Raw genomic sequence first — 26,797 nt, 5'->3', positions numbered from 1 at the left:
AGCAGAGACGATCAGCCAAAGTTGTCTTGCCCCTTGCATCACGATGGCTTCTGTACGTGGCACTCTGTATGTAGGACCGAGTGATAGACATGTATACCGTGGTTTATATCATATTGATAGACTTTTCTTCGCGAGTTGTGAAACTCTGCATCGTCCAGCATCATCTCAGTCGACGATGGCTTGCATATCATTCCTTGGGTCGGAGCACTTGAAGAGACTCTCTATTGTAAGCATGGCGTCTCATAGATGCAGTCCGTCTTCCTTCTGGCCATTTAAGTACTCATCTGTACTTATTTATGCAGTTGACTATTCAGGCGTAAACTTGATACGTCGAACTTATGACGGCCACTTGATGTCTATCTCGCGAGTCTGCAATCTCATTGTCAGTCTTCTTGTCAGTTCGTAAGGAAGAAGGGAAATAGGGGATAATCCATCATAGTTAAGACATGGTGTGCTCATCTATGGATTGTTATTATAGATGTTGAAGTAGTGGACGTGAAAGGCGACCTCATTATTTGTATGGGAAAATTGTTATTCCGCATGGAAGCAAACTTCAAAGTTGAGAAGAGAAGCTTGAAGCTGATGATGATATTATAGTAAATACAGCTACAGAGAGTGATCGTGTTTACATCTCGACATCATGGAGGTGGCCTCCAGATCGATACTACGGCGGCGCGCCCTTGAGTCTCAACTACTACTGCGGCGGCCTTCCTACCTTGCCTCGCTGGCTACAACCTCCCATCCCATCACAAGGCGGCACTTCAGCTCAACACCACGACGGACAGCAGACCCTAACCATGGGCCCTTCTTTGGCCTGGGTGCCGGTGGATCGCCGCCCATGGGCACTCCCACGACCTACTTTTCCAACCGCCCTTCGTTGCCCGCAAACACGATAATCAGATTTGTGCCTCAGCAGACAGCATGGATAGTAGAGCGGATGGGGAAATTTAACCGGATTCTCGAGCCCGGGCTGGCTATTCTCGTCCCATTCCTTGATAGGATCGCATACGTGAAGAGTTTGAAGGAGGCAGCTATCGAGATCCCAAGCCAGAATGCTATTACCGCAGACAACGTGACCTTGGAACTGGACGGCGTGCTGTATACCAGAGTCTTTGACGCTTATAAAGCTAGGTTGGTACTTGCTTAATTTCAATGTCTGGGCCAGAGCAAACCGGCTAATGCAGGTTTTCTGCAGTTACGGCGTGGAGGATGCTGAATATGCGATATCTCAGCTGGCACAGACGACGATGCGATCTGAGATCGGTCAACTGACACTGGACCATGTCCTGAAGGAGCGTGCGGTTCTAAACACGAATATAACACAAGCCATCAATGAGGCCGCGCAGGACTGGGGTGTGACCTGTCTCCGGTACGAGATCAGAGACATCCACGCTCCTGAGGGAGTTGTGGAAGCGATGCACCGCCAGGTAACGGCGGAAAGATCGAAACGTGCCGAGATCCTAGACTCCGAAGGTCAAAGACAGAGTGCAATCAACATCGCAGAAGGTCGTAAACAGTCAGTCATCCTTGCCTCCGAGGCCATAAAGGCAGAACAGATTAACAAGGCCATGGGTGAGGCTGAAGCTATCCGCTTGAGGGCTGAGGCCACCGCCCGTGGAATCGATGCTGTTGCAGCAGCTATCCAGGAAGGCCAGGAAGCCGCTCGTGGAGCAATTAGCCTTTCTGTAGCTGAGAAGTACGTCGATGCCTTCTCCAAACTTGCAAAGGAAGGTACGGCTGTTGTTGTACCTGGTAACGTCGGTGATATGGGCGGTATGATAGCCAGTGCGATGGCTGTCTATGGAAAAGTCTCGGAGGGACAGGCCAAGACGATAGCTGCGAAGGCCCTCCAGGCTGGTGAGTCAACCGCCCAAAAGGAAACTACTTTCAATGCGCACACTGCTACAAGCAAGGCTACCAACTTTGAAGCCGGAGAGAATAACTCGACGGACACCTCCGGAACGGGCCATGGCAATGTAGCTGAAAGTGTCCTGGGTGGATTCGAACAGGCCAGCCATCGAGACCGGTAGAAGTTGGTCTTTTCTCTCTAGCTACGACGTTCCATGGCTGTCTGGTCTCTGCTATATCAGTTCTACTTTACTCTCTCACTCTTGCCACTATGTACTATTAACGTTCCATACATTGTTTTCATTTTCTGGCTCAGTTGATTGAGCACTTGTCGGGAAGCACTTGTATAATGAAAAAAAGTCAGTCCGGGGCAAACTCTTCATTAACTACGGCGTAGGTCAAGGGCTCAGCTCAATCTATTCAATGTTTCATTTCAAACCCTTTACATGCGAGCTCACTGTCATTCATCTAAAAAGTTCTCGAAGGGTCAATATAAATTAAGGTTTCAAGCCAAGACCGTCAAAATCAACGACAAGTCAATGATTTGATATAAACTTGATATTTAACTATTATTGAGATGGCATTGGACTATGTTCTTGACGCTAGAGAAGCTGCCTGAATATTAGTTATAATATCCTTATACTGCTCCAACACTAATCACTTGAGAGTAATGCTGGTTTTATGCTCTCCTGTAACTCAACACTCCGTAACCATGGATCCGTATACCAGATACCCATCATCACTCAAAGATGGTTCACATGATATGCCGTCATTCACTATGTTTCAAAGAAATAAATTTGGGTGAATAAGAGGAACAGCAAAAGATCCGGTGTTCTCCTTTTTCTCTAAAAGGCCCTTCTTTCTTCCGCCCCTCCTTTCGTCATTCTCACCTCTATCCTTAGGACTTCATACCCGGATAATCTGGCGCTCTCCCCCTTAGCTCTAACTTGTTTCTACCAGCCATTCTTCAGAAGTATGTTCTAGTCGTTCTCATCCTCAACCTTCTAAGTTCGACTCAGCTTCAAGTTCCCAATATCCAAGACGGAAGAAATGGAGCAACTGAGACGCTCTGCCTCAGCAGGTGAGTAGTGAATAGTTTACCTTATGACAATTAACAGCTACATTTCTGACACCCAATAGGCCGTAATAAGCCTCGGCCACAGATTGGTGCTGGCACGAAAGCGTTGCCTAATATAAGTTGCCCTAGAGAAGGGAAAATGTATAATTTTGTGGTCTGTGGTCCCTACGATGCGGAATCCGCTGCTGATGCGGCCATGTTCTCAGATTTTATGGGGATTTCAATGACCCTCCGATATGCTACCCAGGACGCAGAAGGCACTTATCTTTCTTGCTTTCCTCTGGACGAACTTTTTGACCAGCTCGCGATGAGAAACCCTCCAATCACAGATATCAAATGGGGTAAATTTGGACCAAACCGGACTCCCTTGTATACTTACTCAAAAACACAGTGGGTGACAAGAAGTGACAAGTGGTTTGAGTATGTTCACCCCAAGGATATACTTGAAAAGGTTACGACTTGGATCCAGTACAAGGCTCATGGAGTGGCAGAAAATGATGTGGTAAACATCTTTTTTCAAACACACGGCGATGTTAACGGGAATGTCTGCCTTGGAACAAAACGTCTAACCACCTCTGCGGTGGTAGATTTAATCTCACAGTTTCCCAGGGGCTGTCAGGTAAATGTGGTTGGGTCGCACTGCTACTCTGGAAAATTGGTCAACGCGATCAGAGCCAGTGGCCAGATAGCTCGGTATGCAGTTGCCGCTTGTGGCCCAGAGGAAAAGCATTTTTCTGCCACCCGGTCCGTCAGCAACCGTATAAGGAACTTCAGGTTTTCGCAGCCCTTCATCCAGTCCTTGGCTCGGGTTCACCTCCCATGGCTCCCTCAGCAAGGCTCTCCGCAGCTTACTATTGCTCAGTATGACAATTTTTTGAGAGAGGCAATGCGAAGAATGACCCTAACCTCTTTCCTAGGGCGCCAAGCTGAGACCTACACTTCTTACTTGTCCCCAGAGATACAGGCCTCAGTAACCTTGTTGGAAGAGTTGGTCTTACGTGATCATGTTGATGTTGTTTTCCTCAGAGAGACTGCCCACAGAAGACGACGCTTGGAATGGCCTACGCTGGATGTCCGGCTGATGCAACAAATGCGAAGGAATATGGTACCACCCAGTAGCTCGCTGGTTAGGAGAATTCAGGATCACATCCAGTCAGCAGCATCAAAGTGCGATTTTGATAGCGCACTGATGGATGATGGTCCCATTCTGGGAAGGTTGGAACGTCGCCAGCCTCCTTACGCAGAGATACTACGAGCACTTTATTATAGGGGTAGGGTGCAATCTGCGGTATGGGATGTATTCCTCATCCTCTGTGAGAGAGGTTTCCTCGATCTTGAGACCAGCCTGGAACATCCAATAAACTTCTACACTGCACCACATGGATTTAGCCAAGTTGTGTCGCTATTGCTGTGCTTTGAAGGGCCGTACGAAGCCAATCTTTTGGCGCCATATAACTTCAATTATAGCTTAAGCTTTCCAATTCATTGGCTCGCAGTGATGATTTCACGAGGATGTGCTGATCCAGCTCGGCTATTCGAGACTATTCGGTACACCGGTATGCTTGGCCCACTGCTTGATACTGAACTACACGCTTTGCTGAGTCAAAATGATGGCGTCGTCACGTTTAACTGTGACCCGAAGATGCGTTCTGGATATTCACCGCCACCCTTTGGTTTATGGCTGCCACATGGGGTTGGAAATAATCCTTCACTAATCCCTGACATCATTGTGAAGTCTATAGCTTTCTTCAATGAGACCGAAGCTCTTTTTAAAGAGCTCTTTGGCCTGAGTGACGAAGAGCTTCTTTTGGAACCACAACAGTTTTTAGCTACGCAAGTGTAAGGACAGGAACCGATACATTGTGGGGATACTGTATAACAGTATTCTCCATTGATTCGAAGAAACGGCCGAACATGTTAGAGCAATACAAGGATTGGATCAAAGAATCTGTACCTGTTAAAGTTAGTCAAGAAAACCCCTGGTTCGTTCTTGTAACGAGAGCAGGAAGTTTAACTGCCGAAGAAACATGTTAACGGAGGTATTTGGCTTGCAATATAGCCAAATGACAAGCAACTACTCTGGTCATGATTCTCCGCAATGGAACTTGATACGTTGAAAAGTTACGACCTTCGGATCATCAAAAAGATAACTCACCGCCACTGCTTCCCATCTCAGACCCGTCCCATTTACATATGCATCTGAAAGGTGGAGTTGCGTTCGCCACAATAGCTTACATCACGAAGGGAACTAAGCAATGCTCTGTGGAGCGACTAGTCACTAGCGTGGTGCTTAGCTCTGTGCTCAGGACACCACCTACTCCACCACACCACCATTCCATGCTGTTGCTGCCATTCTACAGGCATCTAGTGGATTGCTGCTATGCAGAGATTACGTCTTGCAGAAGTTGAGGTTGTTTGAGGCATACATAGCAATAACATCATTGCCCCTCTCCAAAACTTAGGACCCGTTGCCCAAACACAGGCGAGATGGGAATCGAGGGACCCGCTCGGATATCACGGACGGCATCAATTGGTGGCAGGATATCTTTATAAATACCTCGCTCTACCCCTCTTTGTTCACATTGCTGTCAAACTGAATACCAAACACTACCCCCTTCCGTCTACCATATTCTTCTCCAAGCTATTTCTAAAACACAGCAAACATGGGTTTCTTCGAGAGTATGATATCTCCCCCAATTGAAGGCTAGTAGAATGGATGGATCTAATGGCACTAGACTTCTCCGACCATGCCAGTGCCCATGAGGAGGTCATGAATGCCCCACACAAGGCTTCCTTATCTCATGAGCTGATTGCTGGAGCAGCTGCCTACGAGGCAGCAAAAGCATATGAAGAGCATGTCCAGAGGAACGGTAAGAACCATCAGTCCTAGCGTTAGGATCAGGGGCTAATGGCGTATACAGGGAAGCCCGAGAGTCACGCTAAAGCCAAGGAGCTCCTCGCCGGTTTCGCCGGGGCCTTTACCGATCGCATCATCGAGACCAAAGGCCTTGATTTCATTGATAGGGAGAAGGTGAAGCGCCAGGCTCATGAACATGCCCAGGATGCTCTCGGCAGAGAGTATTAATTCGGTGGCCTGCTAGTATAAGGAATAGGTTTGACGCCATGAGTTCCTGTTGACCAGTTCAGTATCAGACTTGGCATGTATTGCAATATACCAGCTCTCTACTAAGCACAACCACTATACAATCAACCATACGACGAGATAGAACATGATATATGACAACATGACTACTAAACACTGTGCTCTCTCCGTAATGGCTGCAACAAGCAAGCTGATACTTATGCCTAAGATCTCCATCGACCATTCAATGTGTATGTCTACCGTTCAACCGGTTTCTAAGTATCTGAGAGGTGCTCTGCGAAGACCCCTCTTACAAGTTAGTATCTAGTCCTTTAATAATTGCACTAGGAACAAGAGTGATCATGGTCTTTTGAGCCTATCCTTGGTTTACTATTCATATAAGTCGAGAGGCCTTGACTAACTGATGTTAATACAAGGAGTGTAGTAATATTATTTTAAAGTACGGTTATAGCCAAAGGGGTCCCAACTATAGCTAGGGGTTTGGTACAGGCACCTATGTTTAGAATGACAGCCGCGCCTTATCAGTCCTGCAGAGCGAATAACCCTCTTCCAGTAGTTCGTACGCCGCAACCCCAATCCCGATACTGTCATCGCTAAGATATCGAAAGAAGCATATGATATTACCCTCAGAGTCCCATATCGCCGATCCACAGCTGCCAGCCGGAGGTATATCCTTCGGGTCTTGCCCAAACCAGACCCACCCTTGCTTAACCCATCGTCTAGCTTTGCAGTTCTTCTCAGGAAATGAGACCATGTTTACTGTCAGAAACTGGCCGTCAACAGGACCGCTAAACGGCGTATCCATAGAAATAGTCTCAAACCGACGGACTGCGAAAGGGTCTTTGATTGATTTAAGCATGACTCCATGCGGTTCAATATCGCTTTGAAAGCTGTGGTTCTCAAACTTAACGTCTTCCTTGAGCTTGACAAGTGAAATACCGGAATCTTCTATCCTCTTTGAGACGTCTCCGATATGCCTCCCGTTTGTCTGTGGATGAAAAACCGCGCTATTGGCTGTAGGGAAACCATGCGAAGCCACAGTCAGAAAGATAGTCTTATGAGCGTCTTCCACGAAGATTCCTGCGGTCGTGAGAAACTCCTTGGAAGCTACAGTTACCCCCGGCCGAATTATTGAATATGGGGAATCGTCTGGGTTGTCTTTCGTAGGCTGTTTGTTACGTAGTGCGAGCTCGACTGGGGGAATATTATGACGGTAGCCTTTGGAGAAATAAAACGCGGCTATGCGGCAGATTCTACCCGGGAGGCTTGATATCCCTGTGCCTTCGGGTACAACAATTCTCCAGCAGCCAAACATCCACTGGATCTCTTGGATTTGAACTCCCTTACTCTCAAAGAAATCAATGACCGCTTGATATAACGCTTGGGAGGATGTATTCGTTGCGTCGAGATCATCAAGAACACTCCACCTGACAATTCCCAGACCACCTACAGGCAGTGGGGACTCAAACGCTGTTGTTGCGAGATATAAAGGAAGACCAGCTACCAAACGAGGCCAAGGTCTGGCAGGTAACTCGCTCACATAGACAACGAGAAAGGGGCCATCGATGCAGAAACCAAACTGCGATGGGAAGAGGTGAGATAATAGAGTGCGCTCCCTCTCGGTCGGAGGACGGGGAAGGCCACCTTCACCGATTAAAGTAAAATCCATAGCTATACAAGTCATTAGTATCCTTATGTGTTAAGGCACTCTAACTAATGATGATGATGGGAATTTACCGTCCACTTTATAGTTGAGTGCTGGAAGAGGAACCATCATGGAAAAAATGGAGGTCAGCATCCGGCCAAGTTAGATGATTATATAGTGGTTCTACCATGGAATGACGTAGTGGTAATGAAAGCTTCGTTCAACATAGTTCGAGATATGTTTGCAGCTGGCAAGGAACTGTTGAACGGGAGATTGACTGTTCTTCGACGCTGACAATATGGCAAAGAAGAACGATGCCATCCTCGAGACACTTACATCATATATATGCGTTATTCTGTGTTCCTTCGTCCTTTTTCCGGAGAAGATAAATAAACAACGGCTCGTAAAGGGAAAACGGCGTCAACGCGTCGGAACTGCGGGTACGTTTGTCATCTTGGTTCTTGGGCCATCTTCGCCCTCAATCCACGGTTTTAAGTCAGTAGCAGTGACGACATTTCTTAGACAGCCTGTGAATTGGATGCCATCACCAGCCTGGCCTTGTGGTGTTGATGCATCTCCTTTTGCTTCCGACAATAAAGCAAAGTAGATTGATGGGACGTTGAACGTCTTCGACAGTCAAGACGGCCTCCTTTTCCATAAAGCGGCAAGTCCTCTAGTCGATGATATAATGTCAGAATCTGCCATTCGGCCAAAAAGGCGAGCCTGCACTGATTGGTGGCAGAGAGACTGGTTATCTTTGACATCTAACGCCCTCTCTGGCACTGTGGATGAAGAGAGGGGTGTTCAGGGCAGCTCAGTGGGACTGGGAGAAGGCTGATGGGACAGAGCCAAAGACCCTACGTGTTGCAACGGGTCGAAACTGTTTGCAGCGATGCGTATACGATAGAACATCACGTAGAATGAGATGTAGAAGATGCGAAGGACAGTGCACGTGACTCACTAAACACGTGATTCCCCTGCAGATGTCGACGTCCAACATCTTATCTTTATTCCAACACCGGGTGGTGACGGAGACGAATATACGATGGTGAGCAGAAAGCTGCCAATGACCTGACCTGCTGGCGGACAACGAGCACCCACCAGAATTCTACCTTAACTAGATGAATACCCTTGGCGAGAGCTTGCTTTAGTACAGATAGTATGCGTCTAAGTTGCTGAAGCTGCTCGACCGGATCGAGTGAGAGTGGTAAAAGTGAGTGCGCCCCGATCCCATAATCCTGCCCTATCTCACTGCAGCTTCTGCGCCTATGTAAAGATAGACGTAAATATTAAGGTCTCAAGGACTGTTAATTTATAGGGGCAATCGGAATGTGCTTATACCGCATTAGCTGCTTTCTGGCATTTGTCCCGCGCAATCTTTTCCAATGAACCCTGAATTTCTGGAATATCGATAGCTTGGCTTGTAAGTATAACTGTATCTCCTAGAATTCCTTTAGCTTCTGCCAACTTCCTCATATTTCCAGTAACAAAGTTAAGGATCTTGGGCTTAGAGAGAGACATAGTATCTTGGCCGGCGGGATGGTTAATATGGTTAGTTTCTGTGGTTATAAGTGTTAACCTTGGACGTTCTTTAGTATAAATATACCCGCCGACCACTTGTTCCGCAAGGCACGGCACTTAATAAGCAACTACACAGGAGGCTAGTTAGGTACTAAGTAGGTTGAAAAGTAATAATAATTATAAAATCTCCATTGCTCGTTGTATCTAAGGCCCTGGGTAGTAAACACGTATACAATGAAGGGAACGTAGATAAGAATTAGACGAAGTGGCTCCCTTCGACCTCGTTGAAAAGCATATACGCAGCGGAAGGAGCTTGATCATTATCATGTTGCATTTTCTGACGCTAAACTAATGCCGGTAATGAGATAGCCTCCACGCATCTTTGGCGTGACGTGCATTATTCGTTTCGAGATGTTGAAATTAAGTCTATATGACATATACCATACCAGTGCCCTTTTGCCCTTAATTTTTTGATGTTGAATAAACGGAGTAGGAAAGAAATAAAAATCAGCTAAGCCAAGCAAAAAAGCACGCTCCCATGTTTACGTTCCCATAACTTAATAGCGGTAGCTGTAAAAGAGTTAGCAATGGACGTCGACTGCTACGAAGGGATAGGAGAGTAATGGAATGCTTACATGTCGCTCTTGAAAGGACCCTCGACGTCGAGGCCGAGGTACTCAGCCTGCTTGGTGGTGAGCTTGGAGAGCTTAGCGTTGACGTGCTCGAGGTGGAGGAAAGCGACCTGCTCGTCGAGGATCTTGGGGAGGACGTAGACGCCGACTTCACGCTTTCCGGTGGCGCCGAACTCGACGTACTTCTTGCCGAACTCGGGGTCGTTGCACTTGAAGAGGAGGATCTGGGCGAGGACTTGGTTGGAGAACGAGCAGGACATGACGAAGGAAGAGTGGCCGGTGGCACAGCCAAGGTTGACCAATCGTCCCTCGGCGAGGAGGATGATGTGGTTGCCGGAAGGCATGAGGTAGCGGTCGACCTGTGGCTTGATGTTCTGGACAGACTTGGCGTTGGCCTTGAGCCAGGCAACGTCAATCTCAATATCGAAGTGACCGATGTCTAGTCTGATGTCAGTATTATGTATGTAAAGTACGTGATAATGGAATACTTACTGCAGACGATGGCGTCGTTCTTCATGACGGTGAAGTGCTCGCCGGTGAGGATGTCACGGCAACCGGTGGTGGTGACGAAGATCTGGCCCTTGGGGGCGGCCTCCTCCATGGTGAGGACCTGGTAACCGGCAACGGCAGCCTGGAGGGCGTTGATGGGATCGATTTCGGTGACGATGACGGCGGCACCCATGCTGCGGAGAGCCTCGGCGCAGCCCTTGCCAACGTCACCGTAACCAGCGACGACAGCGACCTTACCGGCAATCATGACGTCGGTGGCACGCTTGATTCCGTCAATGAGAGATTCTCTGCATCCGTAGAGGTTGTCGAACTTGGACTTGGTGACAGAGTCGTTGACGTTGACGGCAGGAACAAGGAGTTCACCGCTCTTCATCATCTTGTAGAGGTGGTGGACACCGGTGGTGGTCTCCTCAGAGACACCGTAGCAGTCCTTGAGCATCTCTGGGTATTTCTTGTGAACGAGAGAGGTCAAGTCACCACCGTCGTCGAGGATGAGGTTGAGCTTCTTTCCGTCCTTGAAGGCAATCAATTGCTGCTCAAGGCACCACTCGTACTCTTCCTCAGTCTCACCCTTCCAGGCGAAGCTATACCCTTGTTAGAGATAAAGCAGCAAGGAACAGCAATTGGCCAGAGGGCACTTACACTGGGGTACCAGAGGCAGCAATGGCGGCAGCAGCGTGGTCCTGGGTAGAGAAGATGTTGCAGCTGGACCAGGTAACCTCAGCACCTAGAGCAGTGAGGGTCTCGATGAGCACAGCAGTCTGAATGGCTATCTAACCGTCAGCTCTGCATCCTCATCACCATGACTAGCATCATCTCAACAGCTAGACGTACTCATGTGGAGACACCCAGCGATTCTGGCACCCTTCAATGGGGCGTCTGCAGCATACTTCTTGCGGATGGCCATCAAGCCGGGCATCTCGATCTCGGCGATCTCGATCTCGCGGCGCCCAAAGGCAGCGAGGGACTGGAAGTGACAATTAGCCAGGGCTGACCATCACATTTTACCGTAGAATGGATGTGAAGGGGGGAGGGATGCCATACGATGTCGGCGACCTTGAACTTGGTAGCGGGAGCAGCCATGGTGGGGGTGTAGCTGAAACTGATGAACCGGACTTGATGGTGAAGAAGCAGATGAAGCTGATGCTGTAGACGAGAATGAAGAGACGAAGGTGAAGATGTTGATTGTAAGGAAGAGAAGAAGAGAAGAGAAGAAGAAGAAGAAGAAGAAGAAGAGAAAGTCGGCTTCGACCTTTTTTAGGTCGAATTTATCAAAGTCTCCGAAGTGGGGGAAAAAAGGAAGAAAACTCGGACCGAAAGATTTTCCGCTTTTCTTTTTTTCGACTTCATGTTTTATATCAAGAAGAAAAGGAAGAAGAAGAAGAAGAAGAAGATTGCTGGTTTAATTGTATCTGTCGAGGAGTATGTAGCTGTTACTATCGTACATCTGCAGTCTGGATATACATGGACAGACTTGATCGAAACGTCGAGACGGCGGGAGGAGATGGAAGCAGAGAGAAGCGCCGTATGTTTGTTGGCTCGTATCCAATCAGACCCTTGATTGCCTGCATTCTAATCACGGCTGAGAGGAAGTGCTGACATTATCCCCAGCCTTGGTAGTGGCTGGTCAGCGCTGCGAGTTGGTGTTTTGAAGGGCCCGTCTTCGTGGATGAACCGGTGCGGTATAGGCGATGTACTAAAGGAGAAGAAGCGGAAGAGAAAGAATAAAGTCATACGCTCGGTTACTTACCGGCGGTGGTGCATGTCTCTTCTGCCTGATTCGGATGTCGACTTGGATCTGTGATGACAGGTCAGAGGGTGTCTATCTTGTTAATGCAGGGGTTTTGGCGGGAAGCTGTTCTCTAGATGGAGTCTTGTTCACTGAGCGGGTTTCGGAGGAGGCCCCATTGGTCCTCCCGGAGCAGTCTTGGCCGGTAGGCGTGGGACTTTGAAGCCGGAGTCAGACGTGGTGCTCGACTGGTTGCCCACTTGCGTGAAGGTTCCGCTCTTGAACCATCGGTCTTCTTCGGCGGCCCGTTTCCTCTTTAGCTCTGCCTGGGCTTTGGGGTCGACCAGCTCGAGGCCCTGGAAGGGCGTGAAGGCGATGCTACTGGCTGTACCGGAGCCCGCGACGGGACCGACGCCGGTTGTACGGAGACCTTGTGTATTCAACACCGATGCGTTCCCGGGGGTGCTGCCCAACCTATGGAGAGAGGATGCATGGCCCGGCGCTGGAGTGGCAGTGCCCCAGCCCTTGTTCGATTTGCTGAGTTTGGCCTTTGTTCGGGGGTCGATCTGGGCGGCACGGATGCGTCCCTGGTTCTCTTGTCCGAGCATACCGAGACCCTTGGTGCTTTCTCCCGTCCCGTAGCCTACTTCTTTCTCCTCCTTGCCGAACGCTAGACGGTTCTGGGCCTTGCGTAGATCTGTCATCGCCGTCGCTTCTTTGGCTTTTCTCGCACGTCGACCGCCTCGTTTTCTTGACGGCTTGTCGTCCGGCGCGGGAAGAGCACGGGTGCCCTTATTCGGTGGCGGCTCAGTGAGTTTGTCCAGCCGCTCGAGACAGGCTTGCTTTAGCTGCTCTCCGGTCGAGCCGTCACGGCTGCTGTGCACCCTGTCCACTCGAGCTGCAAGCACTACCTTGGCAGATACGATACGCATTGCCTGGATCTTGTAATCGTTCGGTATATCTTGGATGATGGGAGAGTGGTAGAGGAAGCCTTGGTGCCGTATTCCAACGTTGGTGGCAAACCCAGATTGGGCCTGCTTTTTAGAACCTAGTGGTGAGATGTTGCATGAAGGCATTTTGGCCAATCCTGTCAGCCCACCAGCGTAGTTGAGAAGCTGAGCTGCAGTCAACGATCCAACGAGAGCCGTTAGGTTCGGAGCAAACATGGTCATCCTCGACTGCACGTATTCTGTAAGCACCGTCTTCGCCTTCTCAAGGGAGAACATCATCTCGCAAGCTCGCAGGACACACTCTAGTTCTTCTACAGGTAGTGGACTGCCTCGTGTGGTCGTCCCTTCCACGGCAACGGTCATCAACGATGGGCCGTCAAGGATAGCTCGCAATGTCTGCCCAACCAGGTTGTCTGTCGATGATGCCATAGCCTTGATGTCGTCGAACGGCCCGTTCTTTAAGATGGCAACGGTTTTCGCATAATCTACCGGGTTGGAGATCAACGTCTCTAGCTCCGGAAATCGCAACGAATAGTGGTCTCTGATAAATTTGTGGACAAGCATGATTTCGTTATCGATCGATGTGGAGAGCGAGTTGGACTGCGTGAGGAGATGGTACTCTTCATCGTCTTCGACCGAACCCGTCCTTGTCTGCTCCCGATCGGGTAGCTGTTTATAATGTGCAATTTTCTAACCAGTAAACCGTTAGTCTCCGACATTTAGGATATGCCTCCTGTACAGCATGAGTGTCATGATACTAACCTCCAAGATGGGCCGCAGTGTCTCCATGAGGCGCGCAACGCTCCGGACATCAGCAACTCCCTTGAACTGGGTTTTCTCGATCTGCTCCTGTCCCTCTTCATCGTTGTCGCCCTCATCCACGCTCTCAGGCAGTATGAACGTAGCTCCATCATCGCCATCGCGCTCGTCTTGGTCTTTGAGCTGCACGTCATCGAGTCCAACTTCGCTCCCGGAGTCCTCGAAATCATTCAGGAGTTCGTCTGCAAGGGTCGCCATGGTGTCCTGAGCTCAGCTCTAGCAATATATCAACATCAAGAAGAGACAGGCTGCCGGTAGGTGTTCGTGGCAAAGAAATCACTTTTGTATCTTCTTCGTCTTTCAACTTTTGAAGGTCGAGAAAAAATTAACGGCGGACTTTAGCAACCTAAGTTGCAAATTCTTGGCGTGTCGAAAAAGCTTCAACTTTTTTATATCGAAAAACAACAGCTTGAAAACAGCATTTTACGACACCAACGACAATATAACAATACAAAAACACCTACAGGAGCTCATACCCCCGGTTACAGAGACATACTCTGAGGGTGTACTCTTACTCTCAGCCATGGATTCCTCCCGTGGCCCTCCAAGGGTCAAGAACAAGGCCGCCGCGCCCCAGCAGATCTCTGCTGAACAGCTCCTTCGCGAAGCCGTTGACCGTCAGGAGCCCTCATTGCAAGCCCCAACACAACGGTTTGCAGATCTTGAAGAGCTCCATGAGTACCAGGGCCGCAAACGCAAGGAATTCGAAGACTATGTTCGCCGCAACCGGATTAACATGAACAACTGGATGAAGTACGCTCAATGGGAGCTGGAGCAGAAGGAATTTCGCCGTGCAAGGTCGATATTCGAGCGTGCGCTGGACGTTGACTCTACATCGGTCGTGCTTTGGATACGGTATACAGAGGCGGAGATGAAGAATCGCAATATCAACCATGCCAGGAACTTGTTTGACCGGGCCGTCACCATTTTGCCGCGCGTGGATAAGCTGTGGTATAAATACGTGTACATGGAGGAGATGCTGGGGAATATCGCGGGTACTCGACAGGTGTTTGAGCGGTGGATGTCATGGGAGCCAGATGAGGGGGCTTGGAATGCCTACATTAAGCTGGAAAAACGGTACAACGAGTTGGACCGTGCAAGGGCGATCTTCCAGCGGTTCATTACCGTTCACCCGGAGACGAAGAACTGGATAAAATGGGCGCGGTTTGAAGAAGAGAATTCCACTAGTGACATGGTCAGAGAGGTCTATGGGACTGCGGTCGAGACGCTCGGGACAGACTTTATGGATGAAAGGCTCTTCATAGCCTATGCGCGGTACGAGACCAAGTTGAAAGAGTACGAACGTGCCAGGGCTATCTACAAATTCGCTCTCGACAGACTACCCCGGTCAAAGTCTGCCGCCCTGCAGAGCGCTTACACCGTGTTTGAGAAACAGTTTGGTGACCGTGTCGGCGTCGAGGACGTGATCCTATCTAAGCGGAGGGTCCAGTATGAGGAACAGATCAAAGAGAACCCAAAGAACTATGATCTGTGGTTTGACCTAACCCGTCTGGAAGAGACGTCCGGTGACGTGGACCGTATTCGAGAGACGTACGAACGAGCGATTGCTCAGATCCCACCGTCGCAGGAGAAACGGCACTGGCGACGCTACATCTACCTCTGGATATTCTACGCCGTGTGGGAGGAGATGGAGAACCAAGATATCGAGCGCGCACGGCAGATATACACAGAATGCCTAAAGCTCATCCCACACAAGAAGTTTACTTTTGCCAAGATCTGGCTAATGAAAGCTCAGTTTGAGATAAGGCAGCTTGACCTGGTGCTGGCCCGGAAGACGCTGGGACAGGCCATCGGGATGTGCCCCAAGGACAAACTATTCCGGGGTTACATTGACATTGAGCGTAAACTTTTTGAATTTTCACGGTGCCGGACCCTATTCGAGAAACAAATTGAGTGGAATCCATCGCAGAGTGAATCATGGATCAAGTTTGCAGAGCTAGAAAGGGGTCTCGATGATGTGGAGCGTGCCAGAGCTATTTATGAACTCGGTATCAACCAGACGGCACTTGACATGCCGGAGCTGCTGTGGAAAGCCTACATCGATTTTGAGGAGTACGAGGAAGAGTACGACCGCACCAGGAGCCTGTACGAGCGACTGCTGAAGAAGACAGACCACGTGAAGGTCTGGATCAACTATGCACGATTCGAGATCAATGTACCTGAGGGCGACGAGGAAGAGGATGAGAACGAAGAGCGGCCGGTGTCTGAAGAAGCGAAGAGCCGAGCTAGGAAGGTCTTCGAGCGGGCGAATCGTGTGATGAAGGATAAGGACATGAGAGAAGAGGTAAGCTTTCTACCCGCCCACGACCGGCTCTGCTATTTATATATTGTTTATCCCGCTAACCACGTTGTTCCTGAATAGCGCGTTGCGCTTCTCAATGCATGGAAGTCGTTTGAGCACACGCATGGATCCCCGGACGACATCAGCAGGATAGAGAAACAGATGCCCAGGAAGGTAAAGAAGAAGCGCAAGGTAGACGACGACAGGTTCGAGGAGTACATCGACTACATCTTCCCTGCAGACGACGAGTCGACCGCCATGATATCGAACCTGTTGTCAACAGCACGGCGATGGAAAGAGCAGCAGCAGCAGCAAACCCGGGAAGCCCAGAGTTAGACATAGCAAGGCTCCTCATTTCCCCCCTCCCCATCCTTTTCTTCGTCATCTTCATTTATCAGCAACTCCGGGCTCTACTCTGCACTCTGTACATACTTCCTCCAAGGCAAAAACAGGTCATCCCCCGTACGACCTTTATATACAAGAAACAAGCGATCGGTCGAAAAAAACAAAACCAGGCAAGAAAACAGAAAAATACACAAGCGCCCGTATGTAATTTACCGGGAGTGGCTTGGCAGGGGTTAAGGAAGGGTCCACCCTGGTTTCCATAATGTTTCTATTGGTGGAGAAGGCCGCGGGAACCCACCGACCGGCCCGCCGTACCCATGTTCCTGGGTTGTTATTGGCTGGGGGCGGTATCAACGTAGGGTCTGGTGTATCCACAATACGCGTGCCTGACGCCCCTTAACACGGCTCAGGGACAGCCTTGATCGCTACAACCAGCAAGAAGCAGCAGAAGAAGGCCTGATGGTCCGTTTCAGAGGAGGCCACTCCTTGCGCAGTACGAGCGTCGCGGCATGAGACATCCCATCTCTGCCCCTGGTCTCATTCGCTTCCTTCAAACAGATCTTTCTCTCTCTCTCTCCTCCCTCTCCTCTTCCTCTCTCTTCTGTCTCTCTCTCGTTTGCCGGTTCTTGCAAACTGTGCTGTTGGTTATTTCGTTTCTTCCTTTTCTCGCCTTTCGAGTATATACACTCCTTTTTTGACTTCATCAGGTTATTGACTTTGTGAGTCGTCGACCTGTTCTTTCGTTCGTTCAATATTACCACCACCAGCCGTACAGATCATATCGGTTGTAACGAGAACGAGGGCTCGCAAGCTCGGGACTCGGTTGAACGGAGTGACGTTGGTGCTGAGCATCCACCAGCTCTTTGGCGACTACACAGCTATCGCCAGTCTTACTATCTTCTCTCGAAACGGTCGAAGCTCGCTCCCTCTGGATGCAGACACAACGACTTACCACTTGTCCGTTCTTCTGACGCGGTACCTCTGGTAGGATACTCACCTTCATTTTTTGCGTTCTTTCATTCTAGCTGGCGGTAGAATGTGTTTTGAGATCATCTGGCTGGCGGTCTTGATATAACGGGTTGTGTCCCTTTTTCCCATTCCCGACTTTCTCGCCCTTGCCGAACCATACGTCGAGATTAGGACCGCAGTCATGCCTTCTCCGAAACCCCCGTTCGAGCTCAAGGACCACTGTACCCTCATACATCAAAATGTCCTCTATGTATACACTCCGGCCGGGTTTATGTCGCTGGCTCTCGAGCCAAAGGCGAAATGGAAGAAGCTGGGCATGGGCATGTCTGTGACAGGAGCGTCCTGCTTCAAGGGCCCTACAGATGGAGATTTGAACAATCCAGCCTTTTACGTGGTTGGCGGTACAGGTGGTCCCGATGACTACCTCGGGGTCCAGAGCTATTCGTTTTTAGACAAGAAGTGGAAATTCCCGAGTCTAGATGGAAACAATATGAAAAATAGAGTCAACCACGATGCGGTCTATCTCGAGTCTCTATCGTCGATCCTTGTCTTCGCGGGTTCTACCAACGGAAATCCGAGCCCGTCAACCGAAACGTTCGTGATCTCCACGAACCCCAATTTATATCACATAGAATCCCGAGGCGGACCTGTTCCACCATCCCTAAAACCAGTCCTTCTGGCCTGGGGCAAGGACACGGCGATACTTGTCGGTGGTAATGAGGATAATAAAGTCTACCAGTTCATGAACGGTGCATGGCGGACATTTGATTACGTTTTAGAAAGTCCAATTGTTGATCCTGTCGCAACTCCGGTCATCACAAATCCTTACATAGACGGGAACATGGCCTTGCAAGTTTTCGACCTTGGAGCATCTCCAGTAACAGTTCGTACGGATAGCTTGGTACCGCCGGGCGCCCCTCATAGACGGTCAACTCACTCCCGGCATCACGATCACGGTCACTCCAGCATATGGAAACGGTCCTCATACCCTGCTTACAACTCTACGCTGGCTCCCACGGGATCTCGCACCGGAGCCTCTATCGCGTCTGACCCTGGGTATAACAACAGAGTGGTGATTTCTGGTGGTAACAATGAAGAACCTATTGTAATTTTTAATCAGGACGTCAATGGATGGCTAGATATTGACCATTTCTTTGCTGTCTCAACCATGACTTCCTCTACTATGACCCCAATGAGCAATACAATGACAATGACGCCCACTATAACCGCTGCACCAACATTGACCTCCTCCCCTTCCGCAACAGAAACTTCCACCTCCAGTGATCGAGTTCACGGTTCTGTTCCTCCTGATGGCCGTACCTTGACCATTATTGGCGCAACGCTGGGGACTCTCCTTGGTATCGGGGCCATTATCATTCTTGTCTTACTCCTGCTTGCATGGAGGCGGCGGACTAGCTTATACTACCAACATACCAAGGAAAAGCACATGAACTCGGACGATAAGGATAGGTTCAGCTTTCAGGATGCAGGAATGGAACCTCTCACGCGTTCCATACAACCGATTGCAAGAGGCCCCGTTCCTTCAACTGATTCCTGGGCATACATTTCTGGGCAAGTTGACGATTATTCTCGAGGTTCCGTAAACCCACCACCGCCAACTCGCTGCATGCCTGTATCTGAGAAAGGGCCAAGCCCGCTTCGAGATATGGAATCAACTCGTGATGAACGGCCTGACAGTGATGTCTACCCACCAGCTTCAAATAAACCCTCTTTTGGAGCTAAGGTTGACTCCAAACCAACCGAGGCTGATGGTCGGCTCACGGATGAAGGCTGGAGCAAATACTTCCAGGGTGACAAGATCGATGGATCGATAAAATCCCGCGCCTCCTCTGTCGACTCCAAATACTCCAAGTCCGACTACAGATCAGACTGTCAAAACAGCGGATGGCCCCATGTATCAGCCGAAGTGCCACCCCTAAACGTTGCGCGGTTTGACGGACCACAACCCCTAGGAATTGTCGCGAGCGGCAGCCCTAGCACCGAGCACCCTCCCAAATGGCCATTCACACAACATCAAGGCATGGCAGCGAAGATATCCAGTGCAGACTCTATCAGCCTCAACTCCGACGACTACTACGACGACAAGAGGGACACCAGGACAGATGCCTTCTCGTCAGGCGTTCCAGGCAGCACCCACGATGTGGATCGCTGGGGCCGGATGTCAAGAGAGCCTCGGGTGGCAAGTAGTAATTACTCGAATAGTGTATACTACGATAACCCCGGCCCTCCGCCGCCTGGGGGTCCGGACCGATACCTGAATGCAATGCCTGAAAGTCGTGCTCCCTCCTCTAATTACGGGCGTAACGCCCGCTCGGTGAACAGGGGAATAGTCAGCTCTGATATCAGTTGGCTGAACATTGGGAACAACAGATAGGGAATTCTGGGTTGTTTGTCTCTTTTTGACGCACACACACCCTCGACCCGTCCATGCCTGAAACCCTGCAATTACCGGATTGGGATTGGGGCCAACAGATGGGGGCAGCTTTTTTTTCTTGTAGGCTCTTTGCCTTAGTTCATTGTCCCCGATTGGGACAGTTAATCGGGTGAAAGGTGTCGATTCCGTTCTGGTGTGTCCTTAATGGGGCCGGATAACGGTTGATTCTACATCCTTTTCGTATAACCTGCATTCGTATGGGGGCGGAAGCCGACCAAATTCGGACTTTGGGCTCTGGCCCTGTCAACCCTAAGGCAGGGGACTTTATTGGCCATCGCCATTCCTCAAATTTCACTGTACATGTTTTTTTTTTAAAACCCTTCCATTTCTCTTCTTGGCTTGCGCCCAGAAAACATGGCCCAGCGATCCCCTACCTCTTTTGGCTGTTTTCTCTATTTTACATATCATACTCTTGTTTTCTCTGTCTTGTGCAGTTCCCATCGTTTGAACCATTTCCCTTTTTCTTCTTCTTTTTTTTTTTCTCTTTCTTTGGCTCTATAGAAGCATGCATGCATGTAATAATACCCGATCTGAGCCATTTCCAAAGGCAGGATTCCACTCATGATTAATGGCTGTTGACCAGTTTTTGTTGGCTGGATTAATGCGTTGGACCTCCCTTCCCCTATCTTCTTATCTTTATCTGTTCCTTATACCTATACCTTGTTTGTTTGCCTGGCATATCAGCAACATCCGTCCCTTCTTTAGCTCTCTTCTACCCTATGTATGTACTTACGGACCGCCTTTCAGTAATATACTCACTCTTCAACGCCTATCCTCCTGTTTTCAATAGCCCTCGCTTGCTCTCTCCCTTCCCCAAAAGCTGTACTTCTGTCTATACATGGCCTCGTCCAAATCGAGTCAGAAGCCACCCTTTGGTTAGTACTGGCAGTCGTCCACAAACATTTCCAGACTCAATGTGCTGGCCTTTCCGATGAGCAGGTTCCTGCGATAACTAGGAGAAAGCGGATGGTTGAAGACACAGCCAACGGTCCAGGGGGGACCAACTGTTAGTGTTGCAATGGCTGTACAAGTGCACCTCTCCTGCAAAGCGCAAAGAGATGCCGGCACATACATACGTGGGATGCACAGCAGCAAGAAAGGGGGTTGATGTCCTTCTTTATAAAGACCCGCGCATAAGACGCATGTTGACGCCGTTATTCATAACCCAGCCACACTGCGATGCTGGAGGATGTATAAAACAATAAAAAGGAAATATATTTTGGGAGCGTTGCATCTTTGTTGACAAATAACCATTTCACCGGGCGTCTCTCTCTTTTTTGCAGTTTTGGCCGTGATTGGGGGCTAAATCGGGTACTATGTACGTACATACGGTATCCATAGCCATTTTCCTTTTTTTTCTTCTTCTCTGACGCTGACTGGCGAGCTTGCCCGGCGTCTTAACGGGTCGAACCTAGGGATACCCGGCAATGCCGTTGCGGTATCAGTTGTCTTCCCTCTTCGAGTACTCCGTATGTACAAGTAACGAGTTGCTGCGACGAAAAGGGGAACCCCTGAAGACCCTGTCTTGCTTTTGAGCACTCGCATTAAATGTCAAGCAACGCTGTTCAGGGATGTATAGTTGGTCTTTCCGCCTCTTCCAGTAAGTATTTCTCTCTGGACCAATCTGTGTCTTTTTTTAATAGCTATTATTGGAACTAGAAGCGCGCTACCAACCCGCTCTGTTGGTTTGTGGAGCGTCACTAAAACATCCACGTACCGAGAGGCTCCATGGAACTATAGTAAGGAACCTGCTGGGTCTGATACCATCATTACCGAAAGGCGTATACGTATTGCCGGTGGATGATGCAGGTAATATGGTGAACCTGGTTTGGAGTCGGCGTCCCCCTGAAGGTGAGTTAGACATCCGTGTTTCTCCATGATTAGAAAAGGAGTCCTGACTTCTACAGGTTGCGGCTCCCGCGTTGCCCCGTCTCCTGTCTGTTATGCCAGCTCATACGATTAATATCGACTGTGGTAAGGAATGTTCGAACCCTGCCCATTCAAGGATTTTAGATTGCGCTGGCCTGCAGGCATTGCCAACCAATATGACCGGGGTATATACGCCCAAGATGTCCTCTTATGTCTTCATTATCCCCCCTATTCTATGTATACATAAGATATACACTCACATATATATATATATAGTTATGGGATACTCCGTGTAAGGTAGCTTTGGGGGTCCACATCTGCACGATCTGTTCTGGAAATCTTCCGTCCAAGTTATGCTTATATATTATCTATCCCACATCGCCAGGGATATGCATTATGATCTTTACGCCGGACGCCCGATCCAAGAAACGCCCTAGGGTGTCATTGCATTTATGTATACGGCCATATACGTAAATATGACCGAGAGGCCCCGTTATTCATCCCGACTTTTCCGCCAGCCAGAGAGAAAGAGACCCTTATGCAGTTCCTGCGTTGCTTAGTGGAGCTGCTATTCCCGCTCAGCGTTGCATAGCAAAATTTCCCCAGTGGGTGAAAATAGGTCATCTGGATATATTCATGCGCCTATGCGGGTGCCAGGGAGTTACATATGCCGCAAGGGAGGGAATGGCATCGCATGAACTTCCGCTTTGGACGAAGATGCGGGATGAGAGTGAATAAGGGCATGAACTTTTCTTGCCCTAGCTGCGCGTCTCCCCGAGCTGCTTGCATGAAATACATGGAGACAAGCGGTTAGCTGACTTGGGGACGAGAGGATCGTCATCGCAGCCCAGGCAGTGGTCGATGCCGACGGACTCTGATTCATGCACAGTGTTTGACGTCTTCTCAGCTGGACATGCCGACGGACTGGGAAGGAATTGCTACGAGACTAGGCTTAGAGAAGCCTAAGTCAGCTCTGCTGTTCTTTTTTATGGTAATATCTCTTTTGGCTGCTATTGGAATCAGGGGGTATGTCTGATATCGTCTATTGGGTGCGGAAGAGAAGAAGAGGAAAAACAACAACCATCATCTTGAAAGGACGCCTCAAAGCGAACCTCGCTAAAGTCGAACATCCATCTAATTTGTCCTAGCCGAGATAAAAAAAAACATGGGAGGCAAAGAAATGTCCAGTACGGGGTAGATATACGGTCTTTCGCCAAAAACGCCTCTGTTGCACAAGTCTTCTCCTTCTTCTTCTCCTCCTCGTGTAGGGGGTCTCACCATCTCTCCGTCGACACAGCTACACTCCACTGTTCGGTCCGTGAGACGCGGTCCTGGGTGCTGCCGGATGCAAGATGTACCCTTAATGCCCCCCCTCCATATAAATATACATATCTATACATACATGATTGACGGAGGGGGATGGGATAACTAATCATTCGACCAGGCGGACAAGGGCTCTTCAGCTCCCACTGTCGGCTCCAGCGTCAAGCCATGCCTCTAATGACCCCCCCTAGCTCGAGTTTGGGGGCCGAGTGAGCAAAGCCTAGAGATCCCACTGCCTCGTCCTCGGTGATCCCTTCGAGCCCATCCCAAGCGTCATCTGGCACGGAAGACGCGGTCATTCCCCTTTTACCCAGGCTCTTTGCACGATCACGCCCAATAGTACTCACGGAGGCGCACTCTACGCCACTTAAAACTGACCATCATATTTACTTATTTGCCATAGTGCAACCTGAACCTGTTGGCTTGGACTGGCCATGTGTCCGAAACGTGGATGGCGCAGAAAAGACGAATCACACTTGGGAAACTGGTTATTCTATGCAGTCAACAGCTCTTCCCTTTTTTTTTTTTTTTTGGTTTTATATTTTTTTTTTTCAACTTCTTCCCTTTTATCCACATTTTACTCCCTCGAGCCACGCGCAGTTGCAGTTCTCGAGACGGCGTAGCTGCGCCGTTATGCAACCAGATGCCCAGGACCCTGGACGGCAACAAGCGTCTACCGCTAACCAGAATATCCCCATCCCGTAACAGTGGACAAGGGGTATAAGGAGTGCAACCAACCTCCATTTAGCTCTACCAACCCTACCAGGCTACCAAATGGAGCGCCCGATGAGCTCAAGGGAGAAAAGGAAAAAAAAAGTAAAGAGGGAGAAAAATAAAAGAGCACGTCTAGCCTCGATGGTGCTGGTTCCACAATGACAAAGGAGGTACAAACACCCTTGACTCGTCCTGCTTTTACTGTCTATATTTGCTTTTTCTTTACGAAAGGGGGCCAGAAAATATTTATATCTGGTAGCGATTTACGTTTACCTGGACAGCCTTCGTCCCCAAGAGCGCGCTATATGGTCAATGCAAGGAGCCGGCTCGGATCGACTTGTCTGTCATGCACCTGGCGGGTGCACAAGCTCCTCTTGGAGGCTTCTCAGGCGTCCCCGTTACTGCCGGCCCTGCTGGTCTGTGGGATCATTACGCTTGGCTTTCGCTTCAGGGATCTCGCGCATATATACCAAGTCCAAAAGAGTTACAACAGGACCCTGGAAACGCTACAAACCCTTCCAGATAGGGAAGACTCATCCAGGGATTTGCTGGTTTGCCGTGGGCCACCCTCCCCGCCTTCGCTCTACTATGTATGTTGGCTCCGGTTCCGGGAACAAAACGTGGGATATTATGTCCACTTCCTCTTCCCCTGATGCGGGCCGGACCTCCAAATTGGGCATACATTATGAACTCGAATCAGTGGAAGTGTACATGTAACGTCACGATTTCGATTCGGGTTCAAGAAGTAGGATGTCCGCGCGGTGGGGGGCCAGGAGCTTAAGCACCCTTGAATCTAAACCCGTCTTTGCAAAAAAATAAAAAAAGTAAATGATGCAAAGACGTAGCATTATTTTTACTTCGTTTATTTTCACTTGCAGTTCCCATGTGCCATTGGCAACTGCTCTATAAAAAAAGAAATTCAAAACATAATCTCTCTTTTCCTTCTACCCCATGGATATGAAACCCCCCAGGCTTATCAAACTGGAACCTCCGGCCATTCAAACCGTCTTGATGTCAAGGTTAATACTGCATTTATTCGGGTCATTCCATCGACCGTGCATCATTTATTTACAACAAGCTTTCCATGCTGACCCTTTTTTTCTTTCTATATATATGCATTCCCGTCTGTTCCCCTTTCATTTACATTCTTTTACAAGTGGTCATATATCCTTCTTATATCCCTATCATTGCCCATATCTGTCCCAAGGAGAAAAAGGAAAACTAGTAGTCGACAGATCTATACCAAACATAACCCCCACTGCTTCTCGGTTGAGACCTTACGTATAAGCCGCCAACTCCTACACGTTATCCTCTCCTCGAAGTTTGTGACTTACCGGGCCACCCCACATCTGCCATCCTTCGCTCATATCGATATCTGGGCTTCCTCCACCGGAAGTAGCCGCCTTGTAATACCTATACAAGGCTGAGGTTCGTATAGTCGACCGCAACGGCGTTTGGCTTTGCTGAATCTGCTCTCGGAGCCTTGAAGACACCATTTATATATCAGAACGTCCGCCGACCACTTTTCTACCCTTTTGTTTTTCCGAACTATATCGTGAAGAGACAGACACTCGGGGAATATATTTTGCTTCTTAATCTAGCACCTGTTCTCTCTCGCGGCTAACATATCCCGATATCCAATCACCCCGTCAACCACGGACATTATGTCTAGGGGCCCCGAGAAACAAAGGATGGTTTCGATATTGAACAATGATGATAACCCGTCCTTCGTGGTCCGGCCCTCGAAATCATCCAAATATCGACAAGAGCCAGCAGCGTACTCTTCACAGCTTCAAGCTTGGCCGACATCCTCTCCGGAATCGCACTTTTACTCTTACGAGCTACAGACACATGGCTCTCTACCGCCGCAGTATGCCATGCCCCATGGCTTACCGCATGGATACGAACACCACGAGAGGGGGTCTGCGGCACATGTTTTGCAGGATGATCGCCAGATAGCAGAGCGAGACAGGTTATCACCGCGATCCAGTTATAGCAATTTGGCAGAGTATACAGCGCCGCCGACCACCAAGAAGAATAAGCATGCCTGCCCGTACGCTGCCTCACACGGCTGCCCGGCAACATTTACAACCTCTGGCCACGCTGCACGCCATGGAAAGAAGCACACCGGTGAAAAACGAGTCCACTGCCCAGTGTGCAACAAGGCTTTTACCAGAAAGGATAATATGAAACAACATCAGAGGACTCATCGAGAATCAGGTGCAGATACGGATTTTGAAGGGCAGGATCAGAACGTCTCTGATGCAGCATACTCTCAATCACCCGGCTCTTCTATAGCGTATCCCCCGGCATATGACCCAGACGCATCGATGAACTCGCGTTACCCACAGCATCGTCGACATTCAAGCCGCTCCGCCACCAGTTATGATACTTCTCCTCGATATCTATCCCGAGAACTCGCAGATCCGCTGGATCCAGAGGATGAGAGACGGCGACGCTCCTCGGCATACCGATCCGATAGTGTTTCGTCAGGACTGGACTCACTTGCGATAGCATCGACCAACTCAAGCTATGGAAGCAGGCATATATCAAAGAAATAACACCACATGTATTTTTGTTTAATATTCGATACAACTTCCTACTGTTAATACACACCCCAGCGGTGTTCATTCCTTCTTGTCTTTACTTCATTACCCCCCTTTTTTATTTATTATGTTCATCTACTAGAAATACCAGGGCAGTTTCTATAGACAGGTCTAACGGCGTCCCTCTTCCTGATCTAGATAACCATAACTTCTCCCTGATAATAAGCTATCCCCGAACCGTGGACCTGGCCCTGAAACTGAGTTAGGGTTCGGGTTAACACGGGCCACCCCTGGTGATGATGTCATCTGCCAAGCAAAACGTGACTTGGGCCGCAGTTGCGGGTCGCTTCTTGTTTTCCCAAGATATAAAAACCAGCCACAGACATCAGACGAGTTACGTCAGTGGCTCCAGCGGTAATCATATATAAAACACTCATAA

The 26,797-nt window shown here is 49.3% G+C and overlaps 11 protein-coding genes across 11 annotated transcripts; 7 read left to right on the top strand and 4 right to left on the bottom strand.

The window, feature by feature from the left end:
• Nucleotides 1–640: 640 nt before the first annotated feature.
• Nucleotides 641–2,030, top strand: MCYG_06248 (erythrocyte band 7 integral membrane protein; the record flags this gene model as incomplete). The annotated part of the gene is made up of 2 exons (XM_002844238.1): nt 641–1,131; nt 1,196–2,030. The coding sequence occupies 2 exons, from the start codon at nt 641–643 to the stop codon at nt 2,028–2,030; spliced, it is 1,326 nt and encodes a 441-aa protein (XP_002844284.1).
• Nucleotides 2,031–2,898: 868 nt separating this feature from the next.
• Nucleotides 2,899–4,769, top strand: MCYG_06247 (uncharacterized protein; the record flags this gene model as incomplete). The annotated part of the gene is made up of 2 exons (XM_002844237.1): nt 2,899–2,929; nt 2,989–4,769. The coding sequence occupies 2 exons, from the start codon at nt 2,899–2,901 to the stop codon at nt 4,767–4,769; spliced, it is 1,812 nt and encodes a 603-aa protein (XP_002844283.1).
• An 873-nt stretch (nt 4,770–5,642) lies between these two features.
• On the top strand, nt 5,643–6,011 carry MCYG_06246 (CipC protein; the record flags this gene model as incomplete). Its single annotated transcript, XM_002844236.1, has 2 exons — nt 5,643–5,796; nt 5,848–6,011. 2 exons carry the CDS (start codon nt 5,643–5,645, stop codon nt 6,009–6,011), a joined length of 318 nt encoding a protein of 105 aa, XP_002844282.1.
• Nucleotides 6,012–6,528: 517 nt separating this feature from the next.
• Nucleotides 6,529–7,803, bottom strand: MCYG_06245 (conserved hypothetical protein; the record flags this gene model as incomplete). Its single annotated transcript, XM_002844235.1, has 2 exons — nt 6,529–7,700; nt 7,767–7,803. The coding sequence occupies 2 exons, from the start codon at nt 7,801–7,803 to the stop codon at nt 6,529–6,531; spliced, it is 1,209 nt and encodes a 402-aa protein (XP_002844281.1).
• A 1,788-nt stretch (nt 7,804–9,591) lies between these two features.
• On the bottom strand, nt 9,592–11,427 carry MCYG_06244 (S-adenosylhomocysteine hydrolase; the record flags this gene model as incomplete). Its single annotated transcript, XM_002844234.1, has 6 exons — nt 9,592–9,765; nt 9,831–10,266; nt 10,320–10,921; nt 10,980–11,106; nt 11,172–11,304; nt 11,382–11,427. 6 exons carry the CDS (start codon nt 11,418–11,420, stop codon nt 9,753–9,755), a joined length of 1,350 nt encoding a protein of 449 aa, XP_002844280.1.
• A 788-nt stretch (nt 11,428–12,215) lies between these two features.
• On the bottom strand, nt 12,216–14,033 carry MCYG_06243 (pre-mRNA-processing factor 31; the record flags this gene model as incomplete). The annotated part of the gene is made up of 2 exons (XM_002844233.1): nt 12,216–13,706; nt 13,779–14,033. The coding sequence occupies 2 exons, from the start codon at nt 14,031–14,033 to the stop codon at nt 12,216–12,218; spliced, it is 1,746 nt and encodes a 581-aa protein (XP_002844279.1).
• A 325-nt stretch (nt 14,034–14,358) lies between these two features.
• MCYG_06242 (pre-mRNA-splicing factor clf1) lies at nt 14,359–16,473 on the top strand (the record flags this gene model as incomplete). The annotated part of the gene is made up of 2 exons (XM_002844232.1): nt 14,359–16,140; nt 16,219–16,473. The coding sequence occupies 2 exons, from the start codon at nt 14,359–14,361 to the stop codon at nt 16,471–16,473; spliced, it is 2,037 nt and encodes a 678-aa protein (XP_002844278.1).
• Nucleotides 16,474–17,632: 1,159 nt separating this feature from the next.
• On the top strand, nt 17,633–19,846 carry MCYG_06241 (conserved hypothetical protein; the record flags this gene model as incomplete). Its single annotated transcript, XM_002844231.1, has 1 exon — nt 17,633–19,846. The coding sequence occupies one exon, from the start codon at nt 17,633–17,635 to the stop codon at nt 19,844–19,846; it is 2,214 nt and encodes a 737-aa protein (XP_002844277.1).
• A 1,608-nt stretch (nt 19,847–21,454) lies between these two features.
• Nucleotides 21,455–21,869, top strand: MCYG_06240 (uncharacterized protein; the record flags this gene model as incomplete). Its single annotated transcript, XM_002844230.1, has 3 exons — nt 21,455–21,506; nt 21,566–21,757; nt 21,814–21,869. The coding sequence occupies 3 exons, from the start codon at nt 21,455–21,457 to the stop codon at nt 21,867–21,869; spliced, it is 300 nt and encodes a 99-aa protein (XP_002844276.1).
• Nucleotides 21,870–22,436: 567 nt separating this feature from the next.
• On the bottom strand, nt 22,437–23,056 carry MCYG_06239 (uncharacterized protein; the record flags this gene model as incomplete). The annotated part of the gene is made up of 2 exons (XM_002844229.1): nt 22,437–22,713; nt 22,980–23,056. The coding sequence occupies 2 exons, from the start codon at nt 23,054–23,056 to the stop codon at nt 22,437–22,439; spliced, it is 354 nt and encodes a 117-aa protein (XP_002844275.1).
• Nucleotides 23,057–25,476: 2,420 nt separating this feature from the next.
• Nucleotides 25,477–26,373, top strand: MCYG_06238 (conserved hypothetical protein; the record flags this gene model as incomplete). The annotated part of the gene is made up of 1 exon (XM_002844228.1): nt 25,477–26,373. The coding sequence occupies one exon, from the start codon at nt 25,477–25,479 to the stop codon at nt 26,371–26,373; it is 897 nt and encodes a 298-aa protein (XP_002844274.1).
• Nucleotides 26,374–26,797: the final 424 nt, after the last annotated feature.

Source organism: Microsporum canis, genomic scaffold (assembly GCF_000151145.1).
Source record: "Microsporum canis CBS 113480 supercont1.6 genomic scaffold, whole genome shotgun sequence".
In the NCBI taxonomy this organism is placed as follows: Eukaryota; Fungi; Ascomycota; class Eurotiomycetes; order Onygenales; family Arthrodermataceae; genus Microsporum; species Microsporum canis.
The sequence above is the reverse complement of the archived record's forward strand: the minus strand, read 5'-3'. Positions and strand labels throughout refer to the sequence as shown.